This window comes from Eumetopias jubatus, unplaced genomic scaffold (genome assembly GCF_037043125.1).
Source record: "Eumetopias jubatus isolate StellerSeaLion01/CBP00866 unplaced genomic scaffold, mEumJub1_p1.0 scaffold_1, whole genome shotgun sequence".
Lineage (NCBI taxonomy): Eukaryota > Metazoa > Chordata > Mammalia > Carnivora > Otariidae > Eumetopias > Eumetopias jubatus.
This window is the reverse complement of record NW_028274807.1, coordinates 64,426,832-64,448,565: the sequence shown is the minus strand read 5'-3', so window position 1 is coordinate 64,448,565 and position 21,734 is coordinate 64,426,832. Positions and strand designations below refer to the sequence as shown.

The 21,734-nt window shown below is 39.8% G+C and overlaps 1 protein-coding gene across 1 annotated transcript in view; it reads right to left on the bottom strand.

Moving 5' to 3' along the window:
- The window catches only part of CFAP91 (cilia and flagella associated protein 91), a 97,034-nt gene that overhangs the window by 18,598 nt on the left and 56,702 nt on the right, over positions 1–21,734 (bottom strand). Inside the window, exons 9-15 of the mRNA XM_088027839.1 lie at positions 20,086–20,268; positions 18,705–18,847; positions 10,028–10,144; positions 8,338–8,409; positions 6,450–6,596; positions 3,423–3,644; positions 395–543 (exon numbers count right to left, since the gene is read on the bottom strand). Of these exons, the coding sequence (XP_087883965.1) occupies positions 395–543; positions 3,423–3,644; positions 6,450–6,596; positions 8,338–8,409; positions 10,028–10,144; positions 18,705–18,847; positions 20,086–20,268 (1,033 nt within the window). The remainder of the gene's footprint in view (positions 1–394; positions 544–3,422; positions 3,645–6,449; positions 6,597–8,337; positions 8,410–10,027; positions 10,145–18,704; positions 18,848–20,085; positions 20,269–21,734) is intronic.

Here is a 21,734-nt window from a genome sequence, read left to right as displayed (position 1 = left end):
ATGCAGATTCAGATTTGACCCTGTTCTTCAGTTAACCTGCCTGCCAGGAAGGGAATGTTAGAGGTATAATTTATACAAGAAGCCAAAACCTTTGGGGTGGAGTAATACTGCACGTAATTACTCACATTGCTTTCATGCTTTGTGGTATTCTAAATGTAATATGTTAGTGATCCAGACTGCAGAGGATAACTGAAAATTCTACTCCCAGCGCTCCTGCCTCACAAAGGTTTAGGCATGTTGACTTCTAAAGAGTTATGCAATTAAAACAATGGACACTGAAGCAGGAGATATATACTTGTTTCTCCTTGGTGGTCAAATCTTAAGCTCTTGGAAAATACATATTGAGTAACAGCAAATGGGCTGTCCATTCTGCTGTCTGTTCTCTTGTACCAACCGGCTCTCCATTTCATAAGCAATGTCATTGATTTCCTCAGCCATCTTCTCAATTTCTGCCCTGGCTTGTTCTTCTGCCGTGCTCTCTTCGGTATTCAGTATTATGTCTTCCAGATAGGAAGTTACAGTACTTTGGTGAACTTTAATCACCTGCAAAAAATAAAAATATCCCTGTTACTGAGAACAGGAATACTACTGTAAATAAGACCAAAAAAATGAACAAACATTGGTTGACCTGTTTCTTTCATTAAGTCAATAGTCCCCTCATTGATCATTCCTTTCTTTTTTTTTTTCCCTGTCTGGTCAGTTTCTAGCCCACCTACCTACCCATTCTGGGCAGCCCCCATCCATCTACCCATTTTAGAATTATGAGTCTTACTTAGGGTGGGCAATACAACACTGCAGAAAGATCAGGGGCTTCAGGCAATAACCCCATTTTGGATCCTGGCTTTGTTCTTTCCAGCATGTGACTTGGTCAAACTACCCAACTGTGGCAGAAACTAAGAGGTATTTGCCAATGTCCTTTCTCTCCTTCCTCTTTGTAACAGAGCCCCTGAGTTTTAGCTGCGCCAACACATGTCTAGAATAAGGATTACATTTCCTAGTAACCATAGTTCTGGTTGAGGGAGTACAGGCAGAAGTCATCTGTTCACTTTCTAGAAAGGATTTTTTTTTTTTTTTTTTTTAAGAGAGAGAGTACAACCAGGTCGGGGAGAGAGATAATCTTAAACAGGCTCCACCCAGCGTGTAGCCCGAGGCGGGGCTCAATCTCACAACCCTGAGATCATGACCTGAGCTGAAATCAAAAGTTGGACACTTAACCACCTGAGCCACTCACATGCACCTAGAAAGCATTCTTAAAGGGAGAAACCTAGCTTATTCTTTTTTTCTCTTTTCACTTCTCATTTCATGGGGACATAATGCTGGAGCACCAGAAGTCATCTTAAACTGCCATGAGGGCCATGCCTTAAGGACAGAAAAGTGGAAAGCTAGAAGGATCCTGAGTCTCTGATGAATTTTGGAACTATCATACCCTGGACTCCTGCTTTTTTAAGCTTTCTGAAACTGTGAACCAGAACACACATTTTCAAAAGTGCACAGTGAGAAATGTACTATGCACTGAATTAGGGGAAAGCCAGTACCCATGCAGCCACTGCTAGAATTCTAGAAGGCTGCTATGGGTTTTTCCTGACCACAGATCCTTTCTACTGTCATGATTTTATGGTAAACATTCCCTTTTCTTTACAGTTTTCCTAAGTATGCAATCATAAATAGCTAGAATATGGATTGTAGACTGTTACACATTGTAGATGATCTGCCACTGACCATATGTAACTCAAAAATTCTTAATCTATGTAGAGGGAGAGCAATCTGTTTGGTTTAAAAAAAAAACTTGAAACACACACACAACAAATAATATTCATGAATCCTAATTCCATAAGAATTGGGTAAATCCTGAAAATCGCAGATCAAGTAAGAAGATCTCAAATGGACGCATTTTTTTTTTTTAAACTGAGTATCCACACATGCAATTCAGACAACCCTCTTGGACAGGAAATTTTTTAAGGTCCAGGTTGGTTCTATCTCTCTTTCCCGTGTGGCCCACATCTGGGTCCAGGGGAGACCCCCACACAGCCTTTGCCTTGACATATTCTGGGTGTGCTAGCCACCCATATGGCCTCATCTGTGCCCACCTCCAAAGCAGCCAGCTGGCCCAGCTCCCCTCCTCCCCATTCTTAGGGGGTTAGACACCCTAACTGAAAGAATACATATCAAGCTCGCCAATGACTACAGGAAAAGAAACCAACCTCTGGGTGTGTGTTGGTGTGTGTGGGGGGGTCGGTGTGTTGTGTTGGTGTGTGTGTTGGTGTGTGTTGGTGTGTGTGTTGGTGTGCGTTGGTGTGCGTGTTGGTGTGTGTTGGTGTGTGTGTTGGTGTGTGTGTGTTGGTGTGTGTGTTGTGTGTTGGTGTGTTTGTGTTGTGTGTTGGTGTGTGTGTTGGTGTGTGTGTGTTGGCGTGTGTGTTGTGTGTTGGGGTGTGTGTGTTGGGGTGTGTGTTGGTGTGTGTGTTGGTGTGTGTGTGTTGGTATGTGTTGGTGTGTGTGTGCTGGTGTGTGTGTGTTGGTGTGTGTTGGTGTGTGTGTGTTGGTGTGTGTGTTGGTTGTGTGTGTGTGAGTGTGTGTGTTGGGGAGTAGGATGGGTAGTCATAGCACAGTTCCCTTTAAAGGAATCTTCTTCATAAATCCCTGCCAATTTTAACACTTGCGCTTTTATATTCTTGATGAGGGGGAGTGCTTTGAGATATTACTAGCTCCTTGAACTTCCTCTGAACTTACATCTTGCTCCCTCTGGAATTTCATACCCCTTATGTCTTGGTCAGAATTCCAACTTACTAACCTGGTGCTCTAGTTTATATCTTTAGCCAAAACCTCTCTTCTAAATTCCATCTTGTCGATCCACCTGCTGAAATGACACCTCCACTAGAATGTCTCGAACCTAATAAAAATCAAATTCCTGATTCCAGCCCTGCCCCTAAATTAATTCCATGCTCCGCTTTCCCACATCAAAAAACAGTACTATCATCTCCCCAGTTGCTTAAGCCAGAAACTGGACATCTTCCTTGACTTCTTCCTGTTTCTCATTGACCTTAACCACTTCCACAGCCTCTTTCCTGATCTCCTTGTTTCCACTCTGTCCTCCTTCCAGCCTGTTCTCCACACAGCAAGCAGAGTAACCTGTTTAAAATGTGTCACTGGGGCCCACCTGTTTGCTTCAGGAAACTTACTATATTTTCTAATTCTACACATATTTGCATGTTAAATAGTAATTAAGCTCCAGGAGAAAAGGGACCATGTCCGGTTTCTCCCCTCCGAAGTATCCCACAGTGCCTAGCATATCGTAGGAACTCAGTACATATTTGTAGAACACAATGAAAAACAAAAACAAGTGCCATTTCATATCATGAGTTCCCTCTGCTTTGATGTGGCTCCTTACAAGTAGCTTCCAGACATCCAGCTGCGCCCCCACTTGCCTCCTTAAATATCTGGTCCTCCTCCCGCAGCCGCCTTTGCTCGACTTGGCGCCGACCACTCTCTTCAGCTTCTCGCATCCTCCGCTGCCGCTCGGCCAGCATGGCAAAAGCATGGATCCTCCTCTCTTCCTGCAGTCTCACCAGCTCTTTGGACAGGAAGTCAAACATGTCCGCCAGCGCCCTTCCTTCCAGTCCAGCCAAATGGTTTTCAACCAGTGAGACCTTAAAAATAATAGTAAATTTTCAAGGATACAAATTCTGCTAAGCATGGGGATGTATAAGGAGGGATGCTGGATTACCCAGAACTCGTGACAATCACTTCACTTTCAGAATGCACTTAGTGTTTATTAGGAATATTATCACTAGGTTGGCGTCATCCCAAGGGCTCTTACTAAGAAAACTTACGATACAAACTTAGACATGAGAAAGTGGATCGCTCAGTCACTGACAGATTACAGCCCTCAAATTATGAGGGGGATTTAGCAAAACATTTGTTAATATCCACACAAATTGGTTTTCTTCTTTCATTTTTATCCAGAAGGTACTTCTATCTTCCCAGACATGAAGGGAAATGTCAAGGTTTTTATTAAAAATTTTTTCTGGAGTTCAATAAAAGAGTCTTCTAGAAATTCACTCATGACACCTTTTAATTTTTTAATGCTTGGTCCTTTCACACAAGTTTGGGGAATTCTAAGATCTTGAATAGTATGAAAGTAGAAAACTGTGGTACTATATTCTTTTAAATAACTTCAAAGTCATTAAGAACTATCTTTGAAACAGAGCCGGAAAAAGCCTACAGGTCTATGTAATCACTGAGGTAAAGTTGGGGCCTGGAGTTCTCTGGCAGGAATAAGCCACAGTATCTATTTATGGATCCATCTGTCCGGCTTTGACACATGGAGAATAAAAGTGTTTAAGAAGATTGAATCCTTTGCAACTTCATCTTGTTCCTTTTCCTATCCTCAGGTCTAAGGGAAAGGGTCCTTCTCCCAGTCATATGCTCCCTCAGCCCTGGCAGTTCTTGCCATGCTGGGTTCTTCTCTGGTTTGTATCTGAAGGGAGGAAACCCATATAGGTCTCAAAGGTGGTGAGGCTACCGTGTGGGACTGTCATTCAAGCGTGGACGTTAGCCCCAATATCCTCCCTCGCCTCCTCCCAGCCCACACATACTTCCTAACCACAAAGTTCAGCTTTACTTATATGATGGGGGAGGTGGAAAGAAAGGGCCACACTAAGAGTGCCTCACATTTATGGATTCTCTCCTTGTCTCAGGATCACAAGCTCCCTCAGTTGAGTTCATATTCAGTTCAGCGAGGGCACACCTCATTCCAATTCTGCACTGAGGCAGCACTGTTTAAAAATGCCGGCTGTGACAGAGTGATGGGCCTGGGGGGTGTTTTTGTCATTTCATTTACTGTTGTGATACTGCCGCTTGTGCAAGAATAAAAATCCGGGGAGACAACACAACGAGAAAGAACAGGAAAGAACCTTGTGCTCGTGCAAGTTCCTCTGCCGCTGTAAGGCCAGAGTCACTTACTTGCTTCTCGGCTTTCTTCTGCAGCCTGTCGGCAGATGCAACCTTTAAAAATCCCAAGATGGCTACCTGTTCACATCCAGCCCCCTCCCGCAGCAAGAAATTTGAGTATGCTAAGCTAGTATAATCTAATTTGAAAATAAAGTAAAAATATTTAGGAAGGTGATTTTTCTGTGATCATATCATGCAGTGCATTACAAAATTGGGAACTGTGCATTTTCTGTACTATTCCCCACAGAAAACAGGAGGAAAGAAGAGATCGGCCGGAGACAGAAGTGAGGTGCCCCCTCCCTCACACTCCTGCGTATCATTGGTGTATCTAGGTACAGCGGAAGGTAAGCAGGGCGAGTCCTTTGCTAAGTGACAGCTCTCTTTCCAACTCCTCCTTTAGCTCTTAGCTCGCATGCTATCAGTCAAGTATTTACCTACTAACTGGGACAGCTGAGGTAAAAAGCCTGGACTGGCTTAGGTGCACCTGCTAATAAAGTCTATAATCAGGAATTTCAAAGGGCCAAGGAGGGCATTTTTCTATCCTGGTGCTTCCAGGGCATCCTGCTTGCATCTGAACAGAAGCTCAGCCCGGTCTCTATCATTTCCAGGACCCTCAGACGTCCAGATTCAGAGACTCTGTTCTTCTTTCTCTGTCCCTCTGTTGGGTCTCACAGCCTGTGGCTTTCTTCTTCCCTCCCCTACACCATCAACCCCAAGCTCAGAGGCCATCCACAAGCCTGGCGTCACGTAAAAGGAATAACGTGCTCATTTTCAAGCTGCTTACCCTTTGTGCCCAGTCCCACATGGCACAAGCGTTATGTGCGTTACTAAGGGTGGGTTATATTAACTTCACTATTAGCTTTCTTATAACACTAAACTCTCTGTAAATTGATTCTTTTTCATGTTGATTTACAGGTAAGTGGGAGAGATAGTAAAAGCATGTCTACTCTGTAGTCAGCAACATTAAAAACCGTATACATGGACAAATGCCAGAAGAAAATAGGAAAACATTTACAATTGTTGGGGTAGAGCAGCAATTAGCAGCTGTTGTCAGGTGAGACTGATGAAAGTCAGAGAATACCATGAGATATTAACATATTTAATATGCAGTTTAACCAGCTCCAAAACTCATAAACAAGTGCCGATATTTTGAAATAAATCTTATATCTCTTTTTTGCTTTTATTACTTTTCATTCTGCTGAGCTCCCACTAAAATACAGTAGAATCACCAAATATTTAAGAAAATTGGAAGGAAAAACCTTTTTAAAATGTGGGATTTTTTTTTTTTTTTTTTTGCAAATAAAATAAGACCATATTCAGTTCAGTGAGGGCACACCCCATTCCAATTCTGCACTGAGGCAGCACTGTTTAAAAATGCCGGCTGTGACAGAGTGATGGGCCTGGGGGGTGTTTTTGTCATTTCATTTACTGTTGTGATACTGCCGCTTGTGCAAGAATAAAAATCCGGGGAGACAACACAACGAGAAAGAACAGGAAAGAACCTTGTGCTCGTGCAAGTTCCTCTGCCGCTGTAAGGCCAGAGTCACTTGCTTCTCGGCTTTCTTCAGCAGCCTGTCGTCCTCTTGCAGTGCGTGGCTGGTGCGCAGCTCCTGGATCAACTCCAGTCGCTTCTCCTTCCCTTCAAACATCTGTATCAAATCAAATCAGAAAGAGACTTGCGAGTTGGCATCCCCTGTGTGCGCCTCTAGGACTCATGCAGTGACTGGTGAGGCACTCGCGAACGGGGGGTTCGGTTCTGCCTTCGCGCCAGAGCAGGGGTGCTCCCCAGAGCTGAGAGTTCTCCCGCTGCTGAGGTGGAGGAAGAGTTTACTTAGCAGCTGTTTACTCGGTTTCTCAAAATGCCTCTCAAAAACAAAGCAGTTACTCTAGGGTCATATTAAGAAACTAGACCCTCCCCTTCATCTTCTGTGCTCCTTCCCTAAGACACCCGAGGATGGTATTTTTCACAGCCATGCTTTCTCTACCAAGAGATCTGCCCCTGGTTTGTAATACGTAATGTGTTGTGACATTTTTACTGGGGAAATACTCAAGAAGAGTAGAGAATAATGCTGAACACAAGATGCTCACCCAGCTTCCCTGGACATACTAATTATAACTGAGTCTCTTATGAGTTACAGCTGTATAAGAAGAAAAAAAATTTTTTTGCTGGTGCTTTGTAATCAGTCCATTTTAAAATTGAAGTGTGCTTGCACAAATAATGTGGCGAAGGCTTTACAGTCAGGAAGACCAGAGTTGATCGCTTCTCGGCCTTTTGGCTAAGATAAGTGTAGGAAGACCAGAGTTGAATTTGCTACCAGGTAATATAATCTCAGACTCACATCGCTTGCCTATAAAATGGGTAACTGATAGGGGCGCCTGGGTGGCTCAGTTGGTTAAGCGACTGCCTTCGGCTCAGGTCATGATCCTGGAGTCCCGGGATCGAGTCCCACATCAGGCTCCCTGCTCAGCAGGGAGTCTGCTTCTCCCTCTGACCCTCTCCCCTCTCATGCTCTCTATCTCATTCTCTCTCTCAAATAAATAAATTCTTTAAAAAAAAATGGGTAACTGATAGGAAAAAACGAGATGATATATGTAAAGCAAAGAATATATAATGTGAGCTTATGGTATGGGTTCAAAACTCTAGTTAGTATTACTTAGCTATCTATTATTCAGGTATTGCTAGCTATACACAAACTCAAATAATTATGACTTTGGGGAAAGTTAGGGAATCCGCTTGGTCTGTGATGCCTTAATAGTCAAAATTCAGAAGCACCTGGCTGGCTCAGTCGGTAGAGCACACAACTCTTGATCTCAGGCAGTCATGAGTTCAAGCCCCATGTTGGGTGTAGAGATTACTTAAATAAATGAACTTTTTTAAAGTAAGTCCAAGTTCAGGTAAGAAAAGTGGTGGATTTAGTGATTCTAAGGAAGGTACTAATTTCACTTTGCCTTGGTTACAACTGTGACAAACAGCAGGCAGGTCCTTTCTCTCCTTGACACGGGCACCCACTTGGACAAACTATGACAGTAGAAGGGAATGGGTAGGTAATTCAAGAGTATATAGTTCCAGGGGCACCTGGGTGGCTCAGTCATTGAGCGTCTGCCTTCGGCTCAGGTCATGATCCCAGGGTCCTGGGATCGAGCCCCGCATCAGGCTCCCTGCTTGGCGGGAAGCCTGCTTCTCCCTCTCCCACTCCCCCTGCTTGTGTTCCCTCTCTCACTGTGTCTCTGTCAGATAAATAAAATCTTAAAAAAAAAAAAAAAGAGTATATAGTTCCATCAGACAGCAGGGTGCAAGAGGGAATTCACCCCAAGGAACCAAGTACATATGCATTCTATAAATCTATTCTCAAAGGAGAAGCACAGGACCAGTGGTTGGACCCTACATACCGTGTTCTGAACGACTCTTCCCCGGAGTAACTTTTGAAGGTAGATCACAGCCATCTCTGTATCTTCTTCTTCCTAAAAGAACAAAGTAAGAACCAAGCAGCTTGAGAAGAGCAGCGGTCAGCATCAAATAGTTTTTTTTTTAAGATTTTATTTATTTAATTGACAGAGAGAGAGACAGAGAGAGAGGGAACACAAGTGGGGGGAGTGGGAGAGGGAGAAGCAGGCTTTCCGCTGAGCAGGGAGCCCGATGCGGGGCTCGATCCCAGGACCCTGGGATCATGACCTGAACTGAAGGCAGTCGTTTAACCAACTGAGCCACCCAGGCGCCCCTCAAATAGTTTTTTGAAGACTTAGATCAAGCAAAAGAGACTGTGCTAGATACCAGAAAGATTTAAAGAGAAATAAATAAGGCCTACACTCTCATTGAACATACAGTATTTTAAATGTTACTTACTGTATTGCTAAAATTTTTTATCATAAGACATCATTAAAAAATCATACCAAAAGCAAAAAATTCATTCTATCCGTACAAATTAAGCCATTTTCATTTTTCTATACTCCTTTCCAGTAAAATCTTTCTTCAATACTTCAACAAGTATTGCTTATAACATCCATTTTGCAATAGTTTTTTCATGTTTAATCGCGAGTAGACAAGGAATACAGCTAGCCTGTGTCAGAGTCTAGAGTAAGGTGCTTCTCACAGAATTTAGGTAAGCTGGTAAAATCAGAATGGACAAGATTAACCATCTACAAAAATCACCTTAAGTAACTATGTGTCAAAAGCAGAAAGCAGAGCCTGCAAATCAACTTAAAGTGGCTCTGAATGCGAAAGAAAGCAACAGAAATCAATAGCATAAACACATGCAAGACAATGTGTTAACCACAGGGAGTGACTGGCACAAAGTCTAGAAAGGGGGATGTCCAGAAGCACATACTGGTCAGTCAGTGGGAGTACTGGAGCAATGTCTCCACACAGGTGGACCCTTCAGGAGTGCTAGTGAGATCTCCTGTCAACATCCCTCCCTCTGACAAAGCACAACATTCTCAATAGGATCTGGCGTCTTGTGAGAACTGCCCTATACTGGGAGATAGTGGGCTGAGAAGAAGGGCTGCTAAGAAGAATATCCTCATCTACCAGGCAGGTAGTTATCCTTTTGTCAAGCAGTACATCTGTACTGTGGCATCTCTAGCAGTTTCTTGGAGGCGGGGGGGCGGGGGGGTGCTGTCTAGTCCAAATCTGTCCTAAATCCTGACTAACTCTGGTACCTTGCCCAAACTGAGTTTGGAGATCTATGAAGGTAAGGTATGACCCTGGTCAGGGTGAACTCTTGGAGCCAGTCTATCTCAGAAGCCAGCCTGTCCTCATGACATCTCTGGCACTTCACTCCTCTCTGACTCCAGCTGTCATAGCCACCTCCCCATGTGGCAAGATGGTTATGGTAACTGATCATCATTCGGTCTTTTTTTATTTGACATGCATGAGGATTACCTTCTGATGCCTATTTTTCTTAGGAAGATTTCATTTTGCTTATTTGTGTGTGTCTGATGTTTGAAGCATAAGAAAAAATGCCATGTAAGTCAGATCTTGAAAAGGTAACCCTATTAAATTAGGTTTGTTTTTAGCCCAAAGTATAAGAATAAACAGACAGCAATACTGGATTTAGCATTTCAAATAAAGTTTCAAACTTACATTGGAACTCATTTCCAAGGTTGGAGTTGGAAGCCGAGGTTGAGGTAGAGCCTTTCTTTGAAGAAAGCGCAGAACTTTCTTTGGTTCAAGAACTCTATTCTTCTTATCCAATATTGCCTGGAATAACACCAACTAGCGTCATTTATTACCTTTGTATTTTTTTCCACTACTCGATCTAGGCCACAGATCGAATATCGATCAGAAATAATCTTCACTATGGCTATGCTAGGACAGTTTGAGAAAGGCCAAAACTGGGTGCCTGTATGACCCAAGGGATGGTATGATACTCCCTAAACATCAGCTAACATTGAATAAACTGGGTACATAAGCTAGGTTTATCCATTTTAATCAAAGATTTGGAGGATTTATACAAAATTTTTTTTGAGATTTTAAAAGCTTTTGTTGCGTGTATGCAAGCAAAACCCCCAACTCCTATTCCTCCACAAAAGCCAATAAGCTGTTTAAAATAAGTGCCTGGGCAATAGAAAATTTCCCTGTGCCACAAGTGACGGAAATATTGGTATGGAACTGAGGAGCATTAAATGGCAACTGTCTCCTAGTGAAGAAAGAGCTTTCCTTTGACCATGAAGGCCTGCACCTCACATTTTCTGAAAATGAACTTGTTTCCTTGTGAAAGAGTGTGTGTGTGTGTGTGTTTTGATTTCAACATACATTTTTATTGATTTTACTTTTGATCACCAAAAGTCCCCCAAATTATATATGACATAAGGTTTTGTTCATTAGTTCTATTTTCATCCATAGGGAAATACTTTTAACTTAAAAATATAAAAAAGTCTGGTCTCTGTCATTTAAAGATCATACTTTAGAATCATGTTTTTCATCATATAATTTTTACATTAGTTTTCCCACAGACAGCAGAGAGAAGTGATAAAATAAGTACTAAGCCAAAACTTGAAATTAATGAAAAATAGGCAAGTGGAGTAAAATTTGAAACCACAAGAAATTATTGTGGTTTTAACAGAACCCCTGAGTTTCTACAAAATAAAACTGACACCAAATACATAACAGCTCTAATATAGACCAGCCCTACAATAACTATGGCTACTGAATCACCAGGAAGCAGCAGCAGTCTAAAAACTAATAATTCTAAACTCTGGCATCTCCTGAATGCCTTGCCCTGAAGAGCACCACATGAAACCATTTTAAGACCAATCATTCATAATATGTTGGTAAGGATCTGGGAAAACAGGCACTCTCACACATTCAGCAATTAGTACATCACTTATATAAGAAAATTTGTCAGTAGCCATCAAAACTATAAATGCAGGTATATTGTGGGCCAGCAATTCATGTCTAGGAATCTTCTTCTAGATATGTTCATACATGTACCAAATTATATGGAAACAAGATTACTCAATGCAGCATTATTTTTGATGCAAAAAAGTTGGGACAATACAAATATCCATCAAGAGGGAACTGGGTAGATGTGGTACATTTATATGATGACACATCGTGCAAAAAAAATGATGTAACACAATTATGGGATGATCTCCAAGATATATTAAATAATAGAAGCACAATAATAAAAATACAGAACAGTGTGTATTATATATTAACATTTGTGTAAAAAAGTTTAAGAAGATACTTACAGGTATTTGTATTTTTTTATATATTTCTAAATATATACATACACATGTGCATATCTCTACATATAGAGAGATCTATAGATACAAATATATTTGCTTGTAAGATATCTCTGGAAGGAAAGATCTGAAACTAAAAAACACTGGTTTCCTCCAAAGAAGGAACTGCATAGCTGAGAGACAGGGACAGAAGGTTTACATTTAATACTCTTGTATAATTCATGAATTTTGAACTATGTGGATATTTTTCCCAGTCAGTAAATAAATTCTAAATATAAAAGAAACAATTTAAATTTTGAAAAACAGCAATTGGATTTTCACAGTTACAAGAAAAATGTTTGATCAAGAAGTCCAATGAAAAGTATAATAAACCAACAAATAAAAATGTTTGAGAATTCCTTCAATCTTATTGTCTTGAAAGGTAAAATTCTCAGAGAGAGAGGCACGGGGGGTCGGTAATATGAATGAATATGAGAATATCAAGGAAATGCTGTTACCAAACAATACATTTTAACATGCTTAAAAGACAAACAGGTTAGGCAACTGAGTTCAATCCATGGTTTTCATAAACAGAAGAAAGAACTCATTGGTACACTCTTTTAATCTGCTTTAGGACATAAGCAATTTAATAATTTTTCAAAAATATATTCCAACCTAAATTATATCAAGAATAGCCTGAAAATACTGTACTGTGGAAATTATTTTATACTATTCTAGATATTTCTCGTCCATGATTACTATGACATAGCTCATACAGTATTTTTTAAGACTTATATCACCTGTATCTTCATATTTCTATGAGTCTGGATTCTCAAAATAATGTAACCATAAGACTAAGCAGATACATTGGACGTAAACCTAATGTTTAATGACTCTCTTTAATTCAAACCAATATTCCAAACTGACAGACTCCATATAATGGCATCTCATCCCAAAGCCAAGAGGACAGATAAAAACAAGGACAATAAAAGAATGTGAATCCTCTGACAATATCAGCTACAACAAACATTAAGCACAGCCCAACATCTAGCCAGATCAATATAAATCCCACACTATAGCCTATTTACCTCTGTTCTTATTGCTTGATAACAGATGTCAGGCTATCAACAAAAAAAGCTAAAAGGCATTCCAAACGCAAGAAAAAAACAAAACAAAACCACAGTCTAAAGAGAGAAGTAACCATCAAAACCAGAGTCAGATATGACATAAATGTTGGAATTATCAGAAAATTTAAAACAACAATGATTAATATGTTAATGGCCCTAATGGAAAAGGTAGATGACATGCAAGAACAAATGAGTAATGAAAGCAGAGATAGAACTCAAAGAATCAAAAGGAAAGGCTAGAAGTCAAAACACTATAACAGAAATGAAGAATGCTGTCAATGGGCTCATTGGTAGACTCAACACAGATAAAAAAAGAATCCAGGAACTTGAAGATATGTCAATAAAAACTTCCCAAACTGAAATGCAAAGAAGAGAAACAAAGAAATAGAACAAAACATCCAAAAACTGTGAGACAATATCAAAAGGAGTAATAGGTGTAACTGGAATACCAGATGGAGAAGAAAGAGAGAATGCAGAATAAACATTTGAAATAATAATGGCTGGAAACTTTCCTAAAGTAATGACAAACACCAACCCACAGATCCAGAAAGCTTAGAGAACACCAAGCAAGACCTTAAAAAACAACAAAACAAAATACAAACAAAAACACCTCAGGCATATAATATTAGAGAAAACCAAAGACAGAGAAGTTTGAAAGAAGCCAGAGAGAAAACACACCTTAGCTACTGAGGAACAAAGATAAAATTTACAGTGGAATTCTAGTGAGAAACCATTCATGTGGGATGTCTGACTGCCCCAGTCAGTTAAGCCTCTGCCTTTGGCTCAGGTCTTGATCTCAGAGTCCTGGAATCAAGCCCCACATCGGACTCCCTGCTCAGTGGGGAGTCTGCTTCTCCCTCCCCCTCCCTCTCTGCCTCTCTCCCTGCTCATTCTCTCTCTCTCTCTCTCAAATAAATAAAATCTTAAACCATCCATGCAGAGTGCAGTGAAATCTGAAGTGTTGAAAAAAACCCTGACCAACCTAGAATTCTACACACAATAAAATCATTATTCAAAACTGAAAAGATCACAATCTTAAACTTACCTGTTTCAAAGGATACTATCAAAGTAAAAAGACATCCCACAGAATGGGAGGAAAATCTGCAAATCATATATCTGACATCGGTATAGTCCTCAGAATATATATAGAACTCTTACAATTCAACAATAGACATTAAAAGTAATGTCTATAATAAACAATAAAAAGACCACCCAGTTGGGGCGCCTGGGTGGCTCAGTTGTTAAGCATCTGCCTTCGGCTCAGGTCATGATCTCAGGGTCCTGGGATCGAGTCCTGCGTCAGGGAGCCTGTTTCTCCCTCTCCCTCTGTCCCTTCCCCTGACTCGTGCTCGCGCTCTCTCTCATGTTGTCTCTCTCAAATAAATAAAATCTTAAGGAAAAAAAAAGATATACAAATGACTGGAAGGCACATGAAAAAGATGCTAAAACTCATTAATCATTAGACAAATGCAAATCTAAATCACAATGAGATACCACCCAGGTATCTCACTGGGTGATCTAGGATGGCTATAATAAAAAAGATGGGCAGTAATAAGTGATGGCAAAAATACGGAGAAATCAGATTCCTCGAACATTCCCAGTGGGAATGTAAAACAGTGTAGACACTTTTGAAACAGTCTAGCAGTTCCTCAAAAAGAAAAACCATTAACTGGTGACCCAGGAATTCCATGCCTAGGTATAGAGTCAAGAGAACTGAAAAACTTATGTCCACACAAAAATTTGTACACAAATGTGCATAGCAGCATGATTTATAATAGTTAAAAAGTAGAAACAACTCAGATTTCTACCAACTGTATCAACTGATGAGCAGGTAAACAAAATGTGATATATCCACACAATGGAATTATCATATAGTCATAAAAAGTAATGAGGTACCTGCTACAACATGAACTTTGAAAACATGCTAAGTTAAAGAAGCAGACACAAAAGGCCATACATCGATTTCATTTATATGAAATGTCCAGAATAGGCAAATCGAGAAAAAGAAAGATTAGTGGTTGCCAGGGGCTAGGGGGAAGAAGGTAATTGGGAGTGACTCCTATTGGGTATGTGGTTTCTTTTCAGGATAATGAGAATGTTTTAGAATTAGATAATGGTGATGGTTGAACAATCTTGTGTATATGTATACTAAAAGCAACTGAACTGTTTATTTTAAAACAGTGAATTTAATGGTATGTGAATTATACCTTAAAATAATCATATAGGAGAAATAAAGACTTCCTGAGACAAAAACAGAGAGTTCATTGCCAGGAGACCTTCCCTATAATAAATGGTAAAACAAGTTTTCCAGGCCAGAGCAAAGTGACATAGGTCAGAAACTTGCATTTCTATAAAGAAAGGAACAGTGGCATAGAAAGAATAAATGAAGTAAAATAAACTGTTTTTTCTTATTTTTAATTGATCCAAAATATAACTGTTAAAGCAATGAGAGTAAGAATGTATTGGGCTATTATAGCATATGGATCCGTGAGGTGAATGACAGCAATGCCACAGGGACAGTAGGGATGAATGGGGACTAATCTGCTATAAGGGACCTGCACTCCATGTAAAGTGAGAGTATTATTTGAAGGTGGACTTAGATTATTTTATATGTAAACTCATATACTAGTTCACAAGACAAGCCTCACTAAGTTTCAAAGAATAGGGATCCTTGACCACAAAGTAAAGGAGTTAGGAGTTAATTCAAAAATGAGTTAAAACTTAGGGCGCCTGGGTGGCTCAGTCGTTAAGTGTCTGCCTTCGGCTCACGTCATGATCCCAGGGTCCTGGGATCAAGCCCCACATCGGGCTCCCTGCTCAGCGGGAGGCCTGCTTCTCCCTCTCCCACTCCCCCTGCTTGTGTTCCCTCTCTCACTGTGTCTCTCTGTCAAATAAATAAATTCTTAAAAATGAGTTAAAATTCCTGCATATTTGGAAATTTAAAAACTTAAATACAGGTTCAAGAACCATAGCAGATGTTTTAAAAAATTAGATACTAGGGGTGCCTGGGTGGCTCAGTCGTTAAGCGTCTGCCTTCGCCTCAGGTCATGATCCCAGGGTCCTGGGATTGAGCCCCGCATCGGGCTCCCTGCTCGGTGGGAAGCCTGCTTCTCTCTCTCTCACTCCCCCTGCTTGTGTTCTCTCTCTCTCTCTCTCTCTAATAAATAAATAAAATCTTTAAAAACAAATTAGATACTAATATTGATAAACAGTCCATATCAAAACTAATGGACTATAGCACAACCCGTGTTTTGAAGGAAATGCTTACCCTTCAATACTTTTATAAAACTGATGAGTGCCTGAAAATTAATGAGCTACATGTCTACTTTAAGTTAGGAAGAGAAGTACAAAACAAAAAGAAGAAAGATATATATGAATGGGAGTGACTGCAACTGAAAAAATATATATAGTAGAAAAAACCAACAAAGTCAAAATTTCATTCTTTGGAAAAACAATACCAAGAAAATTAATAAGCCTCCAGTAAAACTGAATAAGAAAAAGAATGAAAGCACAAATAAATAATATTATGAATGAAAAAAGTAGGCATGATTATAGATACCACAAACACTAAAAAGATTTTAAATAATACTATCAACAACCATATGTCAAAAATATGAAAAGTTAGGTGCAATAAACTTTAAAAAGAAAATGTATTTTACCAAGGCACCTGGTTGGCTTAGTCGGTTAAGTGTCCAACTCTTGGTTTTGGCTCACGTCATGATCTCAGGGTCCTGAGATTGAGCCCCGCATTGGGCTCTGCACTGGGCATGGAGCCTGCCTAAGATTTCTCTCTCTTCCTCTGCCTCTGCCCCTCTCCAGCCCCCCTCTTCTCTCCCTCCCTAAAAAAATAAAAATAATAAAAAAGAAATTAAAATAAGAAAGAAAATGTAATTTACCAAAATAATGCAGACAGTTCTGTAAGTAGTAAGGAAACTGAAGGAGTAGTTAGAATTTTCCCATGAAGAAAACATCAGTCTCAGATAATTTTAATATGAATATTCTACCAAACTGAAGAAATAGATCATCTTAAACTTATTTAAACTCTTTTCAAAAGTAGAAAAGAAGGAATACTCTGCAGTCATTTCAGAAGACCGGCATAACTCTGACACCAATGCCATACGGAGTCAAAATAAGAAAGAAAAATAAGGCCATTTCACTCATGAATATGGAATCAAAATTCTGAAAAACATATTAGTGAATCAAATCCAACAACGTATTTTTTTTTCTTTTTCAAATTTTATTTAAATTCTAGTTAACATATAATGTAATATCGGTTTTAGGAGTCAAATTTAGTGATTCATCACTTACATATAACACACATGCTCATCCTAACAAGTGCCCTCCTTTTTTTTTTTAAAAAAAAGATTTTATTTATTTATTTGAGAGAGAGAGCACATGAGAGGGGGGAGGGTCAGAGGGAGAAGCCGACTCCCTGCCGAGCAGGGAGCCCAATGTGGGACTCGATCCAGGGACTCCAGGGTCATGACCTGAGCCAAAGGCAGTTGCTTAACCAACTAAGCCACCCAGGTGCCCACAAGTGCCCTCCTTAATACCCAACAGTGTATTAAAAATAAAACACCTTGACCAAATTAGGTACATCCCAGTATGTAAGGACAGATTGTTTGTAAAACAAAAACAAAAACAAAAAAACCCCCAGAAACTATAAATGTTCCTTATTATAATAATTTTAAAAAGAAAAAATATATAATTACCTCAATAGATAACAGATAAAACGTGTGCTAAAATTCAGCATGAACACATGATTAAAAGCTTTAGTAAATTAGGAATAGACGAGAACTTCCATACTCTAATAAAGTGTATTTGAAAAAAAACTTACAGAAAGTGAGAATAATGAACACTGAGTTCAGAATGGGTAAATGGAGAGGGGGATGAGGTGGGAAAGAACCACAAAGATATACATGAATGATTGTCAAAGTCCTATTTTTTTTTTTTTTTTTTAGAGAGAAAGAGCACACACGTGCCTTGCGGGGTGGGTAAGGGCAGAGGAAGGAAGAGAGAGAATCTTAAGCAGGCTCCATGCCCAGTAGACATCATGACCTGAGCTGTAATCAAGAATCAGACGCTTAACCAACTGAGCCACCCAGGTGCCCCAAGGTCCTAATTTTTATATGAGTATGGGCTCCCGTGGATTCTTATTCTATTACTAAAACCAACAGAAAAACAAATTCATGGACCAGTGATGAGATTATGTCATAACCAGTGAGTCTCAAGGGGTAGTTCCTGCAGATCAGCATTACCTAGAAACTTGTAACACATTGTAAATACTCCAGCCCCACCCCAGACCTACTGAATCAGAGACTTTGGGTGTTGGGCCCAGCAACATGTGTTTTAACAAGTCCTCTAGGTGATTCTGATGCGTGCTAAAGACTGAGCAGCGTGATCATAAATCATGAATTCTAGAGTCTGTATACCTATAGTCCAATTAACAAAAGGAAAGCAAGCACAGCTGGTGGACGCTGTGTATTTGTGTTTCATGGGGATAACCACTGCACTTTCTCATTTAATTGAGCTTTAAACCAGATTAGAGAGGACTTGAACGTGACTCCCTTTCTTCCTGATGCTCTGGTAATAAATCTAAAAAGGAAAAAATGAGGCCTATTATACTATTAAAACCAGCAGTAATTCCCAACACTAGAAACTTGCTACACCTCAATGTAGTGTCAGATTTGATTATGTAGATCCAAAGTCAGAACCACTTTTAGGAAGTAACATGTCTTCTGCAAATGGGGAGAAGAGCCTCCAACAGATTTTCCTATGGTTTGAAATGAGGGGAAAAAACATTGGTTCAACATAGCACTGCCAACTTCCAGAAGATAAAAATCTGGAGAGGAGAAAAGATGTAGAGTTATGTGTTGAGAACTACTGGACATTGCAGTTTTGGAGATGTAGTATTTCACTGCGAGAAAGTCCCACTAACAGCATCTTGTCTACGAATAAGCATCATACCTTATGAACCTCTGCCAACTCATGGTCCATCCTTGCTGCCCTCTTGAGAAAACCAGCTTTCGTGGTAGCGACTTTTGGCTTTGGAGGTCTGATTCGGGGTTGTGTCACAAAATCTGGGAGACATGACTCAAGTTCAACTAATCCTACAGGAAGGAAGTACATGATTTTAGTATTCAGTGATTAAATTTAGCGCTTTGAAGGCATATTGTTAATTTTAGTAGCTATTTGCCAAGTGGTTTCATTTAGAATTATTGATGATATAGTTCACATAATTGATGTGGCCCCAAAGTATAAAGCAAATTTCTGCATAATTAACTCATATTCTCAGTAATTTAGACCATAAAATGAGAAATGCATTCTTTTTTTTTTAAAGATTTTATTTACTTATCTGAGAGAGAGAGAGAGAAAGAGAGCACACAAGCAGGGGAAGGGGCAGAGGGAGAAGCAGACTCCCTACGGAGCAGGGAGTCCAATGCAGGGCTTGATCCCAGAACCCTGGGATCATGACCTGAGCCGAAGGCAGACACTTAACTGACTGAGCTACCCAGGCGCCCCAAGAAATGCATTCTAATTAAATATTTCCCTACACAAAAGTAATAAGTTCTATGATAATAGCCAACAGAAAATGAGTGATCATATGACACATGGGACCACCATTCTATAATTGATATACGCCAATTTATCATACCGTGCTCTGGAGATGATCAGCCAGAGCTACAAGTTCAACATTGTCACCATCAATTCATCATCTTGGCCATGAATCCATGAATCCATAAATGTATCCCCTAGTTATCCATTTTCTTGCCCACTAGTTTTCTAGCATTTCTTAAAGACTGATTTCATGATATATTCCTTGCTTACTTTGTAAACCTGGTATAAAAGTTTATTCAGTTTCATTTTTGTGAAATGAGGAATTATTAGTGACACAACATGTTTAAATATTTAGTAGCTAAACACTGCTATATTGTTATACAGTATATCCATTTACTTATTTTTTTAAGATTTATTTATTTATTTGAGAAAGAATGAGAGACAGAGACAGCGAGAGAAAGCATGAGTGGGGAGGAGAGGGAGAAGCAGGCTCCTTGCTGAGCAAGGAGCCCGATGTGGGGCTTGATCCCAGGACCCTGGGATCATGACCTGGGCCCGGAGGCAGCAGCTTAACCAACGGAGCCACCCAGGCGCCCCAGTATATCCATTTATTTACTTGGGTCTTAGGAGTTTTTATTGATTTGTATGAACTCATATTAATAACATTAAATGTGTTCATTGCTATTTCTCTTGAAAATATTATTTGCTATTTAGCCTTTAATCTAATACTTCCCTTCTAGTACTTCAATACTCCTCTTATACTGGACTTGTAATTATGTAAATTGCTTACCTTCATAGGTGTTGAGATAGTGGTTTTTTACCACAAAGTCCTCTGAATTGTTGTCAGGGAAACGACCAAGACGAGACAGAGGTCCATAGACCTGTGATGCATAATCACAATAATCCCTGATGATATTCCTTCTCTCCAACTTCCCTTCTATATTCTTTCCCTTTCCCACAAGTTTTCTGATTGCTAGAATAAAACATACCTCTGTGACTATCTTCAAACTATTGTTCTGAATAAATGCATAATAATAAACCAGTTCTACTTTTATTCACAGGGAAGCTACTGAACTGAATGAATTTCATGATGACCACTCACTGCAGCCAGGTCTGTCGTCTGTGTGGCCCAGAGCATCATGAGACAAGTGGGAGTGACAGAAGCTGAGTCAGTTAGCATCCTCAGTTGGTACTCATCAAAAATCTTTTATAAGTGCATTCCAAGCTCTGAGGCAAGAAGGGGTATTCAGTAAGAGCTTGTCAAACTAATGAAAGAAACTCAAAGTAACCAAAATGGCCAGTAGAGATTTGGAGAATTATTTTCTCCTAGGAAAATAATTGCAAGGGAGGGAAGACTACAGGTTCTTCAATAATCTCTTTCCATCTTGGCTAACAACAGAATAAAACATAATATATCCCAGCTTAGAACTTTCAGAACTGTTCGGCCGTCAGAGGGAAAAGGCTCAGCTGTGCACACTGGAGTTGACTCATCTAAGGAGTCATGCTTCCTACCCCCCCGCCTGCTCTTTTTCTTTCAGTCCTATCACAGAGCCACCGCGTTCGAAGGCTCCACACTGTGCACTCCCAATGGGTGCAAAATCATACTGTGGGATGGCAAAGTCTTATTGTAAGAGGCGGCTGCAGGCACCACTGCTGCCTTGTGGGCATTTATGTTTGATTCTCCATGCTTTTGTGTGTGACTTGGGGTTTTGGAATTAAATAAAAATAGTTTACATTTTGTTATTTATCTCTTTTTTTATTAGTTTCAGAGGTAAAATTTAGTGATTCATCAGTTGCATATTACCTCAAGTGCCCTCCTTTAACCCCCTCCCCTCCAGCAACCCTCAGTTTGTTATTTAGCTACAAAAGTTAGTCAGCTCACCATTAGTTATATCAAGTATGGAAATGAAAAAATGTTGACAATATCTAACTGCATATCACAGCTAGTTAAAAGTTAATTTCTCACACACACAAAAAGTTCAGGGGCATATAAGTCAGAGCAGATAACAGGCATCCGACTTATGGGGGGGGGGTCTTGAAGGCCTCCCTGAGGAAGTGACATTTGAGGTTTGTCTTAGCCTAGTTCCCTCAAAGGCAGAGCCTGAGACAAAGGCATGTGTCAGGTAGTTTATTTGGAAGGCGACCGATCCCAGAGGGCAGGAGAGAGGGACAGGAGGAATTAATAAAAAAATGTAATAATAATAAAATAAAATAAGCAAGCTAGTCAACCCATCGTTAGTACTGTGAAGTATTGAAAAGAAATTGTTGACAGTATCTACAGATCAGGCATACCTAGCATCTAGTTAAAAGTTATTTTCTCACATCAAGAAAACATTAAAAGTTAAGTTCACTGAGAATAATTTTAAGGAAGTTTTATAATTGTTCTACTTTTGCTAGAAAAATAACAAATTTGATTTTTTAAAATATTGTGATTATTAT